Consider the following 14,446-nt stretch of genomic DNA (forward strand, 5'->3'; position numbering starts at 1 on the left):
AATTAAATTTTTTTAAGACAACAAGAACTAATAACGTATCATCTTTAATCTTTTCTGTATAGGTAAAAATTGACCTAATTCCTGAATGTTTTTACAGCCACATGGAATTTGGGAGTTCTTACGATCCTAAAACCCATTACAACCTTTTCTTTTTTTCTTTTCAATATTGCTTACAAATATTTTTCTTTTTGATACTTCTACACCGTACAACAATAAAAGAAGTGCTTGAACAAGATCATTTTTACGCAATAGATGTTCGTAATTTTCATCTATACATGTAGAAAGATAAAATTAAAATAAAAAACAGTGACTATTTCCTCATCTTGAATTGCTATAATCCCATAATATAATTATTTTATTATATCTATTCCTTTTATTATCTATACTATTATAAAAGAAAATTTCGTAATTATATAGAAATTGAATTTCTACTTCCAAGAAAACGGTTCACACTAATGAATGCAACCGAACGTAGACTCATCATCAGTCAACCAATGAAGTCACAGTAATCTCTTTCGAAAGTAGTATAGTATAGCTGTTGGAATTTTCAGATTTAGAAGCGCTCTTCCAACTCCTCCTCCTTCTGTTCAAGGTTTCAGCACCCGAACTACTATTCCATGGAGGTACTTGGTGCAGTTGTTGGCTCACTACTGGCAGAACCCTGTCGTGCTCTATGCACGTTTCTGCGTGCCAAGCTCAGGAATTCCCTCCACTTCACCGCCAACTTAGTAGCTCTGGACAAAGAAACGGCCGATCTGATCGAGTGTCGAAATCAGTTGAGGGAACGTCTTGCCTTGGCTGCTGCAGCGGGACTACAAGCACCATCTCAAGTCAGGGACTGGCTGGGACAAGTCAACAGATTGGAAGACCAAGTGTGTTATTTGAAACATGATTTGGCTTTAAGAGCTGATAACTCTGCTTGTTCCTCTTGTCTCTGTTGCACCACCTTGTCTGATCAGGTCAGCCGTCGGCTTAGGAACGCCAGAAAACTCATTAGTGATGCAGGGGAGTTTCTAGAAAGTGCGGCTGGTCCAGACACCTCTACAGTGAGAAGTGAATACATCCCAGCTCCAATTATTGATGATCAAGCGACAGCGTCAAGAAATATGGCCAAAGTCATGGATCTGTTGAGCACCCAGGAAGTTAAAAGGATCGGCATCTGGGGTATGGGAGGGGTGGGGAAGACTACCCTCATCAAGAACATCAACAACAAGCTCACTACCCCTTCACCAGTTTCAGATTCTTTCTGCATCGTGATATGGGTCACGGTGTCTAACAAAACTCCGGAAACTGAGTTGGAGCTGAAGAAGGTCCAGAAACTAATTGCGGATAGACTAAGGCTGAAACTAACTGAAGAAAGTATGGAGACAAGGGCTAGTAAGTTGCACGCAAGGCTTATGATGGAGAAAACATTTCTCCTCATTCTTGATGATGTTTGGAATCCAATTGATTTGGATATTGTTGGAATCCCAACGCCTGAGGTCCACAAGGGTGGCAAACTAATCCTGACAACCAGATTCTCTAATGTTTGTTTGCAGATGACAGAGGTCACACTCAAAATTGAGGTGTTAAATGAAGAAGAAGCATGGAGATTGTTCTGCAGAAGTGCAGGGGAGGTAGCCACTTCGGAAGAATTGGAGCCACTCGCAAGGGCTGTCACAAAGGAATGCGCTGGACTACCCTTGGCTATCGATGTTGTCGGAACGTCCTTAAAGGGGAAGAGAATGATTCAGCTCTGGAATGATGCTTTAAATGCGCTGCGCAGGTCAGAGCCTCTACTAAGAGGTAGGATTGAGGATAGAGTTTACAATCCTATCAAGTGGAGTTACGACGTACTGCCTGACGAATGCATTAAATCTTGTTTTCTATTTTGTTGCTTGTTTCCGGAGGACTACCAGATTGATGTAAGAACGCTAGTTAGATATTGGTTAGCTGAGGGTTTGCTTGAGGAGCACCATGATATTGAGGAAGTGATGGACCGAGGAGTGGCTATAATTGAAACCCTAACCGAGTGTAGCTTATTAGAGCAGGACGCTTGGTCAACCGTGAAGATACATGATGTCATTCGTGATGTTTCTGTATGGATTTCATCTTCACTGGAACAAGAGTGCTTATCCCTTGTTAGATCAGGAATAGGCCTACACAAGATGAGAAAGGTTGAGCTTCTGACGAAGTCTTACAAGAGAATTTCGTTTATGGATAATCAATTGAGAGAGCTGCCTAATGGTTTGGGAGAATGCCCAACAATATCAACTTTGCTCCTGCAAAGGAATAAGATGCTGGAGGAGATTCCAGAACAATTCCTGCTAGCGTTCATGTCGCTGAGGATCTTGGATTTAAGCGAGTGCGAGAGTATCAAGTCTTTGCCACCTTGTTTGGATCAACTTGTTGAACTTCGGGCTGTGCATTTATATCATTGCAGTAATCTTGAAACATTGCCTCCAGTTGGAGGGCTTGCCAAACTCCAAGTGCTTGTTTGCTGTGGGACAGGGATTTCCACATTGCCCCAAGGTATGGAAAAGTTGACCAGCCTGAAACTATTAGATTTATCACATAACATGCTAACAACTGTTCCTGTTGGAACTATTTCTTGTTTGTCTAATTTGGAATACCTGGACATGAGAAGGAATTCCAAATTGAAGTTTATTGGAGATGTATCAACTCAATTTGAAAAATTGTTGTCCAATGAGCGATTGATTGATTTGTTCATTGGGGTTAACAGCTCAGCTTGCATTCTAGAAACAACCGATGCTCTTCTCAATGGGATTAAGAAGCTTAAGAATTTGGAACTTTTTATTGGTCCCAGCAATACACCCAACATTTCAATTGGTGGCTATTCCTTGAAGCAAGTGCATTTGGGGGAAATGCATCTATCAGGACAACGGATGGAGTGGTTGTTTGCGAGTATGCATGCCATTATTTTCAGTCGTTGCAACGGATTGGGTACCATGTTTGAGAAATTAGTAGCAAACAGCGATGAAGTTGGTGGTTTTGATACTGTGGAGATACTTCACATCTTTGGTTGTCCAGACTGGGTCGGAGTTGGGAGTAATGCAAAGTTTGACATGCTACCAAATTTAAAGGATATATACATTTCTACTTTCACCAATATGTCTTGCATATCGGATTTGGCATTGCCGCTCGGGTTAAAATTTTCCAGGCTGCAGTACATGCGAATCTGCAAGTGTTCACAGCTGAAATATTTAATCTCCCTAGGCACCAAAATACACGCACTGGAAAACCTGCTCGCAGTCTTTGTGAACGACTGTGAGCAGGTGGAAGAACTCTTCAAGTTTGATCAGAATTCCGGGCTGGATTCTGTGTTCCCGAACCTCAAAAGAATTGCATTGAGAGATTGTCCGAGACTGAGGTTTCTGAGTGAGCTGAATATAGCGTTTCCACATTTAGAGGAGGTAGTGGTTGAGAACTGCCCTCTGCTGAAGAAGTTGCCCGTTACACTCCAAAATGTTGGAACCATCAAGGAAATTAGAGGAGAGCTTAAGTGGTGGGATCAGTTGGAGTGGGAGAGTGATGATTTCAAGAAACTTTACATCCCCGTTTTACGCCTCTATTGACTTTTATTATCTATATTATTATAAAAGTGAACCGCGTGTGTAGCGACGTAGTTAGAAATTGAACTTCAACTTCCAAGAAAACTGTTCACACTAATGAATGGAACCGAACATAGACTCATCATCAGTCAACCAATGAAGTTACAATAATCTCTTCCGAAAGTAGTATAGTATAGCTGTTGGCATTTTCAGATTTAGAAGCACTCTTCCAACTCCTCCTCCTTCTGTTCAAGGTTTCAGCACCCGAATTACTCTTCCATGGAGGTACTTGCTGCAGTTGTTGGTTCACTACTGGCAGAACCCTGTCGTGCTCTATGCACGTTTCTGCGTTCCAAGCTCAGGAATCCCCTCCACTTCACCGCCAACTTAGTAGCTCTGGACAAAGAAAGTGCCGATCTGATGGAGTGTCGAAATCAGTTAAGGGAACATCTTGCCTTGGCTGCTGCAGCGGGACTACAAGCACCATCTCAAGTCAGGGACTGGCTGGGACAAGTCAACAGATTGGAAGACCAAGTACGTTCTTTGAAACATGATTTGGCTTTAAGAGCTGATAACTCTGCTTGTTCCTCTTGTCTCTGTTGCACCACCTTGTCTGATCAGGTCGCCTGTCGGCTTAGGGAGGCCAGAAAGCTCATTAGTGATGCAGGGGAGTTTCCAGAAAGTATGGCTGGTCCAGACCCCTCCATAGTGAGAATTGAATACATCCCAGCTCCAATTATTGATGATCAAGCGACAGCGTCAAGAAATATGGCCAAAGTCATGGATCTGTTGAGCACCCAGGAAGTTAAAAGGATCGGCATCTGGGGTATGGGAGGGGTGGGGAAGACTACCCTCATCAAGAACATCAACAACAAGCTCACTACCCCTTCACCAGTTTCAGATTCTTTCAGCATCGTGATATGGGTCACGGTGTCTAACAAAACCCAGGAAACTGAGTTGGAGCTGAAGAAGGTCCAGAAACTAATTGCGGATAGACTGAGGCTGACACTAACTGAAGAAAGTATGGAGACAAGGGCTAGTAAGTTGCACGCAAGGCTTATGATGGAGAAAACATTTCTCCTCATTCTTGATGATGTTTGGCATCCAATCAATTTGGATCTTGTCGGAATTCCAGCGCGTGAACTCCACAACGGTGGCAAGATAATCTTGACAACTAGATCCTCTCATGTTTGTTTGCAGATGACTGAGGTCACACTCAAAATTGAGGTGTTAAATGAAGAAGAATCATGGAGATTGTTCTGCAGAAGTGCAGGGGAGGTAGCCACTTTGGAAGAATTGGAGCCACTCGCAAGGGCTGTCACAAAGGAATGCGCTGGACTACCCTTGGCTATCGATGTTGTCGGAGCGTCCTTAAAGGGGAAGAGAATGATTCAGCTCTGGAATGATGCTTTTAATGCGCTGCGCAGGTCAGAGCCTCTACTAAGAGGTAGGATTGAGGATAGAGTTTACAATCCTATCAAGTGGAGTTACGACGTACTGCCCAACGAATGCATTAAATCTTGTTTTCTATTTTGTTGCTTGTTTCCGGAGGACTACAAGATTGATTATAGAACGCTAGTTAGATATTGGATGGCTGAGGGTTTGCTTCAGGAGCACCACGATATTGAAGAAGTGATGGACCGAGGAGTGGCTATAATTGAAACCCTAACCGAGTGTAGCTTATTAGAGCAGGACCCTTGGTCAAACGTGAAGGTACATGATGTCATTCGTGATGTTTCTGTATGGATTTCATCTTCACTGGAACAAGAGTGCTTATCCCTTGTTAGATCAGGAATAGGCCTACACAAGATGAGAAAGGTTGAGCTTCTGACGAAGTCTTACAAGAGAATTTCGTTTATGGATAATCAATTGAGAGAGCTGCCTAATGGTTTGGGAGAATGCCCAACAATATCAACTTTGCTCCTGCAAAGGAATAAGATGCTGGAGGAGATTCCAGAACAATTCCTGCTAGCGTTCATGTCGCTGAGGATCTTGGATTTAAGCGAGTGCAAGAGTATCAAGTCTTTGCCACCTTGTTTGGATCAACTTGTTGAACTTCGGGCTGTGCATTTATATCATTGCAGTAATCTTGAAACATTGCCTCCAGTTGGACGGCTTGCCAAACTCCAAGTGCTTGTTTGCTGTGGGACAGGGATTTCCACATTGCCCCAAGGTATGGAAAAGTTGACCAGCCTGAAACTATTAGATTTATCACATAACATGCTAACGACTGTTCCTGTTGAAACTATTTCTTGTTTGTCTAACTTGGAATACCTGAACTTGAGTGGGAATTACAAATTGAAGTTTATTGGAGATGTATCAACTCAATTTCAAAAATTGTTGTCCAATGAGCGATTGGTTGATTTGTTCATTGGGGTTGGCAGCTCAGGCTGCATTCCAGAAACAACCGATGCTCTTCTCAATAGGATTAAGAAGCTTAAGAATTTTCAACTTTTTATTGGTCCCAGCAATACACCCAACATTTCAATTGGTGGCTATTCCTTGAAGCAAGTGCATTTGGGGGAAATGCATCTATCAGGACAACGGATGGAGTGGTTGTTTGCGAGTATGCATGCCATTATTTTCAGTCGTTGCAACGGATTGGGTACCATGTTTGAGAAATTAGTAGCAAACAGCGATGAAGTTGGTGGTTTTGATACTGTTGAGATACTTTACATCTTTGGTTGTCCAGACTGGGTCGGAGTTGGGAGTAATGCAAAGTTTGACATGCTACCAAATTTAAAGGATATACACATTTCTACTTTCACCAATATGTCTTGCATATCGGATTTGGCATTGCCGCTCGGGCTAAAATTTTCCAGGCTGCAGTACATGACAATCTCCAAGTGTTCACAGCTGAAATATTTGATCTCCCTAGGCACTATAATACTCGCACTGGAAAACCTGCTCGGAGTCGTTGTGTCCAATTGTGAGCAGGTGGAAGAACTGTTCAAGTTTGATCAGACTTCTGGGCTGGATTCTGTGTTCCCGAACCTCAAAAGAATTGCATTGAGACATTGTCCGAGACTGAGGTTTCTGAGTGAGCTGAATATAGCGTTCCCACATTTAGAGGAGGTAGTGGTTGAGAACTGCCCTCTGCTGAAGAAGTTGCCCGTTACACTCCAAAATGTTGGAACCATCAAGAAAATTAGAGGAGAGCTTAAGTGGTGGGATCAGTTGGAGTGGGAGAGTGATGATTTCAAGAAACTTTACATCCCCGTTTTACGCCTCTATTGACTTTTGAGGAATTTTATCGTAAATTATGATTCTCCTTATTTTTGCAATTGTATAGTAAATTTCTTTCTCTTCATTTGATGAACATATCTCTATATTATTGTGCTTGTGATATTGATATAATTTAGTGGGAATAATAATGAAATGGCATGTTCAATGCAGCTGAGTTGGAGAAGCTTTCTATCGGCATTTCTACCCGCTGAAGAATGGAAAGAAAGGTCAAATGAAATACATAAATATGCCTTACAACCAATGTTGCAAGTGTTACCATCAAAGTGAGATATAAATACACAAAACTATGACATGTAAAGAGATGAGGCACTAAAGCGGGATAGAAATAGCGGACTAACCAACAGAGTTATTTGGCCTCAACTTTTTTCAGAATTAAGAAGTTTGAGACAAGTACAACGCTCTCAGAAACATTCTTTTACATCCATCACAAAGCATTAATACTAGTAGATGAACTCAAGTGTACTGCTCAACACAATCACAGCTGAAACTGAGATATTCAGTGCTATGAATTAGAGTTATTCTTGCAGAAAACTTGAAGCTGCTCTCCCTTGACCCATTGATGATACCGGCTTCGTCTTTGTTCCCTACTCTGTTAAATTATTTGTTCAGGACAGAAAGGAGCTGTTGAATAGTAATTTTGGCGCCCATTGGCGAATTAAAAAAGACTTCTTCGATTCTGCCGAAAGTAAAGCGAATCATTGATATTGCATGTGTGTGAACATCGAAATTATTAATATGAAATTCTTGACTGTTTCTGATTTATCATAATAATGTAATATGACATACTTGACTTAAGTCCCTGAATGCTGTTCATTGATAAAGTTATAACCTATTACATACTACTACACTCACCAGCTAACAGTCTTGCTAATTACTCTTCTCTTGAATACTCCTTCCTTGTTCTAGTTTTGAGCTGTATAATCAGTGCTTGCTCTTCCATGGAGGTACAATCTGCAGTTGTTGGTCCACTACTCGCAGAACCCTGTCGTGCAATATTCACATTTCTGCGTGCCAAGATCAGGAATCCCCTCCGCTTCACCCCCAACTTAAGAGTCTAGACAAAGGAATGAAGGATCTGATTGTACGCAGAAATCACATGAGGGAACATCTTGCCTTGGCTGCCACAGCAGGACTACAAGCACCATCCCAAGTTAGGGACTGGCTGGTGCAAGTCAACAGATTGGAAGACCCGTTGCGTTCTTTGAAACATGATTTGGCTTTAATAGCTGGTAACTCTGCTTGTTCCTATTGTCTCTGTTGCACCAACTTGTCTGATCAGGTTGCCTGCCGGCTTGAGGAGGCCAGAAAACACATAAGTGACGGGGAATTTCCACAATGTGTGGCTGGTCCAAACCCCTTTATAGTGAATACATCCCAGATCCAACTATTGATGATCAAGCCACGGCATCAAGAAATATGGCGAATTTCGTGGATTTGTTGAGCAGCAAGGATGTTAAAAGGATTGGCATCTGGGATACGGGAGGGATGGGGAAGACTACCCTCATCAAGAACATCAACAACAAGCTCACTACTCCTTCACCAGTTTCAGATTCTTTCAGCATGGCGATATGGATTACAGTGTCTAACAAAACTCAGGAAACTGAGTTGGAGCTGAAGAAGATACAGAAAAAAACTGTGGATCAGACTGAAGCTGATGCTAACTGAAGAAAACATGGAGACGGGGCCTATTAAGTTGCACGAAAGGCTTATGAAGGAGAAAATATTTCTTCTCATTCTTGGTGATGTCTGGGGTCCAATTGATTTGGATCTTGTTGGAATCACAGCACCTGAAGTCCACAAGGGCAGCAAACTATCTCGAATTCCAGATTCTCTAATGTTTGTTTGCAGATGACTGAGGTCACACTCGAAGTTGAGGTGTTAAATGAAGAAGAAGCATGGAGATTGTTCTGCAGAAGTGCAGGAGATAGCCACTTTGGAAGAAGTGGAGCCAGACGCGCTGGAATGATGAAGTTTAAGAAATTTGAACTCTCTATTGGTTCCAGAGATGGTGTTTTTATGGTTGAAGAAGGTGCAATTATCTGGAATCCATGTATGGGGAGAACGGATGGAGTGGGTTGTTTGCGAATTCAACTTCCCTTTATTTCCTGTGTTGCCGGGGCTTTTAGATATGATGTTTGAGAAGTTAGTAGCAAACAGCATGAAGTTTTGATACCGTAAAGTTACTTTCCACCAAAGATTTTAAAGATGGGTTTGGAGTTGGGAGTAATGCAAAGTATGACATGCTACCAAATTTAGAGGAGATACACCTCAATAATCTCACACATCTATCTTGCATTTCGGATTTAGCGCTGCAGTAGTGTGACTGATTGTCGAGAGCTGAAATATTTGATCTCCTTGGGCACTATCAACAACAATTTGCAACCTTGTTTTAGGCCTCATTCATGCCCAAAATGCACTATTGCTAATGCTAAGTGATGAAGAATTTAGCTAAATCCAAATACGATTCATCAATAAATACAATAATTATAATTACTTGTAGTATAAATACTATCGATCGGTATATTGCTCTATCTCATTTCCGACTTCCTCCTATTTATTTATTGCTTTCATTTTGCTCTGATGATTACATTTACTTAAGTTTTTGTTGCTTAATTAATTACTTGTAAGAATATTGAGACGACTGCTTATACATACAAACAAACATCGATTACGAATGTAATTTCTTATTTTAAAACTTACAAATACCCCCACCAAATGAAAAATAATTATGTTGCCCTAGAAGGTGAAATGTACATTACCATATTACACTTGACAAGATCATTTTTACGCAATAGATATTCATAATTTCCATCTATATATGTAGAAAGATAAATTTTTTTTAAAAAAAAGTCACCATTTTTTCATCTTGAATTGCTATATTCCCATAATATATCTATTCCCTTTTATTATCTATATTATTATAAAAGTGAACCACATGTGTAACGACGTAGTTAGAAATTGAACTTCAACTTCCAAGAAAACTGTTCACAGTAATGAATGGAACCGAACGTAGACTCATCATCAGTCAACCAATGAAGTTACAATAATCTCTTTCGAAAGAAGTATAGTATAGCTGTTGGCATTTTCAGATTTAGAAGCACTCTTCCAACTCCTCCTCCTTCTGTTCAAGGTTTCAGCACCCGAATTACTCTTCCATGGAGGTACTTGCTGCAGTTGTTGGTTCACTAATGGCAGAACCCTGTCGTGCTCTATGCACGTTTCTGCGTTCCAAGCTCAGGAATCCCCTCCACTTCACCACCAACTTAGTAGCTCTGGACAAAGAAAGTGCCGATCTGATGGAGTGTCGAAATCAGTTAAGGGAACATCTTGCCTTGGCTGCTGCAGCGGGACTACAAGCACCATCTCAAGTCAGGGACTGGCTGGGACAAGTCAACAGATTGGAAGGCCAAGTGCGTTCTTTGAAACATGATTTGGCTTTAAGAGCTGATAACTCTGCTTGTTCCTCTTGTCTCTGTTGCACCACCTTGTCTGATCAGGTCGCCCGTCGGCTTAGGGAGGCCAGAAAGCTCATTAGTGATGCAGGGGAGTTTCCAGAAAGTATGGCTGGTCCAGACCCCTCTATAGTGAGAATTGAATACATCCCAGCTCCAATTATTGATGATCAAGCGACAGCGTCAAGAAATATGGCCAAAGTCATGGATCTGTTGAGCACCCAGGAAGTTAAAAGGATCGGCATCTGGGGTATGGGAGGGGTGGGGAAGACTACCCTCATCAAGAACATCAACAACAAGCTCACTACCCCTTCACCAGTTTCAGATTCTTTCAGCATCGTGATATGGGTCACGGTGTCTAACAAAACTCAGGAAACTGAGTTGGAGCTGAAAAAGGTCCAGAAACTAATTGCGGATAGACTAAGGCTGAAACTAACTGAAGAAAGTATGGAAACAAGGGCTAGTAAGTTGCACGCAAGGCTTATGATGGAGAAAACATTTCTCCTCATTCTTGATGATGTTTGGAATCCAATTGATTTGGATATTGTTGGAATCCCGACGCCTGAGGTCCACAAGGGCGGCAAACTAATCCTGACAACCAGATTCTCTAATGTTTGTTTGCAGATGACTGAGGTCACACTCAAAATTGAGGTGTTAAATGAAGAAGAAGCATGGAGATTGTTCTGCAGAAGTGCAGGGGAGGTAGCCACTTTGGAAGAATTGGAGCCACTCGCAAGGGCTGTCACAAAGGAATGCTCTGGACTACCCTTGGCTATCGATGTTGTCGGAGCGTCCTTAAGGGGGAAGAGAATGATTCAGCTCTGGAATGATGCTTTGAATGCGCTGCGCAGGTCAGAGCCTCTAATAAGAGGTAGGATTGAGGATAGAGTTTACAATCCTATCAAGTGGAGTTACGACGTACTGCCCAACGAATGCATTAAATCTTGTTTTCTATTTTGTTGCTTGTTTCCGGAGGACTACCAGATTGATATAAGAACGCTAGTTGAATATTGGTTAGCTGAGGGTTTGCTTGAGGAGCACCATGATATTTGGGAAGTGATGGACCGAGGATGGGCTATAATTGAAACCCTCAAGGAGTGTGGCTTGTTAGAGGAGAATGCTTGGTCACAGGTGAAGATACATGATGTCATTCGTGATGTTTCTGTATGGATTTCATCTTCACTGGAACAAGAGTGCTTATCCCTTGTTAGATCAGGAATAGGCCTACACAAGATGAGAAAGGATGAGATTCTGACCAAGTCTTACAAGAGGATTTCGTTTATGGATAATCAATTGAGGGAGCTGCCTAATGGTTTGGGGGAATGTCCAACAATATCAACTTTGCTCCTGCAAAGGAATAAGATGCTGGAGGAGATTCCAGAACAATTCCTGCTAGCGTTCATGTCGCTGAGGATCTTGGATTTAAGCGAGTGCGAGAGTATCAAGTCTTTGCCACCTTGTTTGGATCAACTTGTTGAACTTCGGGCTGTGCATTTAGCTCATTGCAGGAATCTTGAAACATTGCCTCCAGTTGGAGCGCTTACCAAACTCCAAGTGCTTGTTTTCTGCGGGACAGGGATTTCCAAATTGCCCCAAGGTATGGAAAAGTTGACCAGCCTGAAACTATTAGATTTATCATACAACACGCTAACAACTCTTCCTGTTGGAACTATTTCTTGTTTGTCTAACTTGGAATACCTGGACTTGAGAGGGAATCGCAAATTGAAGTTTATTGAAGATGTATCAACTCAATTTGAAAAATTGTTGTCTAATGAGCAATTGATTGATTTGCGCATTGAGGTTAACATCCCAGGCTGCATTCCAGAAACAACCGATGCTCTTCTAAATGGGATTAAGAAGCTTAAGAATTTGGAACTTCTTATTAGTCCCAGCATTCATAGTCCCAACAATCCTGTTTTTCCCGGGCATTATTCCGTGAGGCGAGTGAATTTGCATGAAGTGCATCTATCAGGACAACGGATGGAGTGGTTGTTTGCGAGTATGCATGTCATTACTTTCTGGGATTGCAATGGGTTGGGTACCATGTTTGAGAAATTAGTAGCAAACAGCGATGAAGTTGGTGGTTTTGATACTGTGGATACACTTTACATCTTTGGTTGTCCAGACTGGGTCGGAGTTGGGAGTAATGCAAAGTTTGACATGCTACCAAATTTAAAGTATATACACATTTCTACTTTCACCAATATGTCTTGCATATCGGATTTGGCATTGCCGCTCGGGCTAAAATTTTCCAGGCTGCAGAACATGACAATCTCCAAGTGTTCACAGCTGAAATATTTGATCTCCCTAGGCACTATAATACTCGCACTGGAAAACCTGCTCGGAGTCGTTGTGTCCAATTGTGAGCAGGTGGAAGAACTGTTCAAGTTTGATCAGAATTCTGGGCTGGATTCTGTGTTCCCGAACCTCCAAACAATAGAAGTGAGAGATTGTCCGAGACTGAGGTTTCTGAGTGAGCTGAATATAGCGTTCCCACATTTAGCGCATGTAGTGGTTAAGGAGTGTCCTCTGCTGAAGAAGTTGCCCCTTACACCCCAAAATGTTGGAACCATCAAGAGAATTGAAGGAGAGCGGAAGTGGTGGGACGAGCTGGAGTGGGAGAATGATGATTGCAAGAAACTTTACACCCCTGTTTTATACCTTGACTGATTTATCAGGTATTTTTGTGTAAACTGTGAAATTCTCCTCATATTTGCAATTGTACTATAGTTAATTTGAGTGTGTTGTATGTTTTTTCTTTTCTTCGAAGTTTATATGTTTACTCATATTTGATTAATTACACATTCTTTCTTCCCCAAATTTACAGTATTCATCGTGGCTGGAGTTGAACATATGGATTCAATTGAGACTTGAAATATAGAAAATTTGGAATTAAGTTGAGCTAAAATATTATGAATTGGAAAAGCTTGAACTAATCTCCTGTATCTTTACTTTGCTGTCTTAAAATGTAATGACCCTCAAAAATAATTTAAACCTCAATGTAAGAACAAAGTTCGATCAATTCATATATACACTAGTCCAAATCCATACAGCCCAAAAAAATATTAAATAAAAATCTTTTCCAGCCGCCCATTGGAAGTAAGTAGCATCAGCTTTTAATTCTTGAGGGTCAAATGTTCCCACTACTGGATTATTAAAGAATGACTATATCATCCATTGAGAAGAAAGTAAAGGATGATGATATCATTCTCATGCAAATAATGAACATGAAATTGTTCATTGTTTATATTAATTTTGCCCCCTATTATTATACTACAACCAGCAGCTTTGGCCGAGATTCTTGCTTAACTTATCTCTTTCCTGAATAATCCTTGTTTTTCACCTGTAGACTTAGTGGTCTTCGTCTTCCATGGAGGTATTGACTCCAGTTGCGGGTGTAGTGCTGGCAGAACCCTGCCAAGCTCTATTCACTTCTCTACGTGCCTAGATCAAGAATCCCTTTGTAGGGAGGGAAAAACAACTCCTTGTGGTATTTCTTCAAATTTTCGAGACCTATCATATATTAAAACAATGGAATACACAACTATGAACAAGCAGAAAATATCACAAAGACAGTAAATATGATGCACAAGGCTCAGAGAGCCAAATCCAAGTATAGGGATAAAGGTTACAAAGCACCGCACCCGAACAACCCACGGTTACACCACACAGGTACCACTAAAAAACTCCGTTCACTTAGAACACCACAAGATTCCGATCACTGAGATCCACAACTAAGGTTCCCTCAAATTCACTAAGAACTTTTTCGGTAAGAGGTTTAGAAGAAAAAGAAGGAGAAGAAGTCAACAGGTTAATCTGGCCGAGAGGCCAAAGCCTCCATTTTGGGAGATGTGGAGCCAATCGCAAGGGCTATGACAAAGGAATGCGCTGGACTACCCTTAGCAATCGATGTTGTCGAGGCGTCCTTAAGGGGGCGGATAACGATTGAGCTCTGGAATCAGAGGTAGGATGGAGGATAAAAGTTTATAATCCTATCAAGTGGAGTTACGACGTACTGCCCAACCAATGCATTAAATCTTGTTTTCTATTTGCTGCTTGTTCCCAGAGGACTTCAAGATTGATGCAGATAAGCTTGTTATGTATTGGTTAGTCGAAGGTTTGCTTGAGGAGCACCACAATATTGAGTAAGTGATGCACCGAGGAATGACTATAATTGAAATTCTCCATGACTGTAGC

General features: G+C 41.4%; 1 protein-coding gene across 1 annotated transcript; it reads left to right on the top strand.

Annotated features, from left to right (window-relative positions):
* LOC105170202 lies at positions 499–13,061 on the top strand. The gene is made up of 6 exons (XM_020694942.1): positions 499–3,572; positions 3,771–6,785; positions 7,819–8,026; positions 8,176–8,432; positions 8,646–8,867; positions 9,893–13,061. The coding sequence occupies exons 1-6, from the start codon at positions 618–620 to the stop codon at positions 12,917–12,919; spliced, it is 9,684 nt and encodes a 3,227-aa protein (XP_020550601.1). The 5' UTR covers positions 499–617; the 3' UTR covers positions 12,920–13,061.

Source organism: Sesamum indicum, linkage group LG1, assembly GCF_000512975.1.
Source record: "Sesamum indicum cultivar Zhongzhi No. 13 linkage group LG1, S_indicum_v1.0, whole genome shotgun sequence".
In the NCBI taxonomy this organism is placed as follows: domain Eukaryota; kingdom Viridiplantae; phylum Streptophyta; class Magnoliopsida; order Lamiales; family Pedaliaceae; genus Sesamum; species Sesamum indicum.

What these genes read in the sequence shown, in the direction of transcription:
- LOC105170202 (XM_020694942.1), top strand. Translation starts at nt 618, where the DNA reads ATGGAGGTACTTGGTGCAGTTGTTGGCTCACTACTGGCAGAACCCTGT. An exon ending in TCCCCGTTTTACGCCTCTAT is followed by an intron (nt 3,573 to 3,770) that starts TGACTTTTATTA and finishes TTTCAGATTTAG; the next exon opens with AAGCACTCTTCCAACTCCTC. An exon ending in GTATGGGGAGAACGGATGGA is followed by an intron (nt 8,868 to 9,892) that starts GTGGGTTGTTTG and finishes TTTCAGATTTAG; the next exon opens with AAGCACTCTTCCAACTCCTC.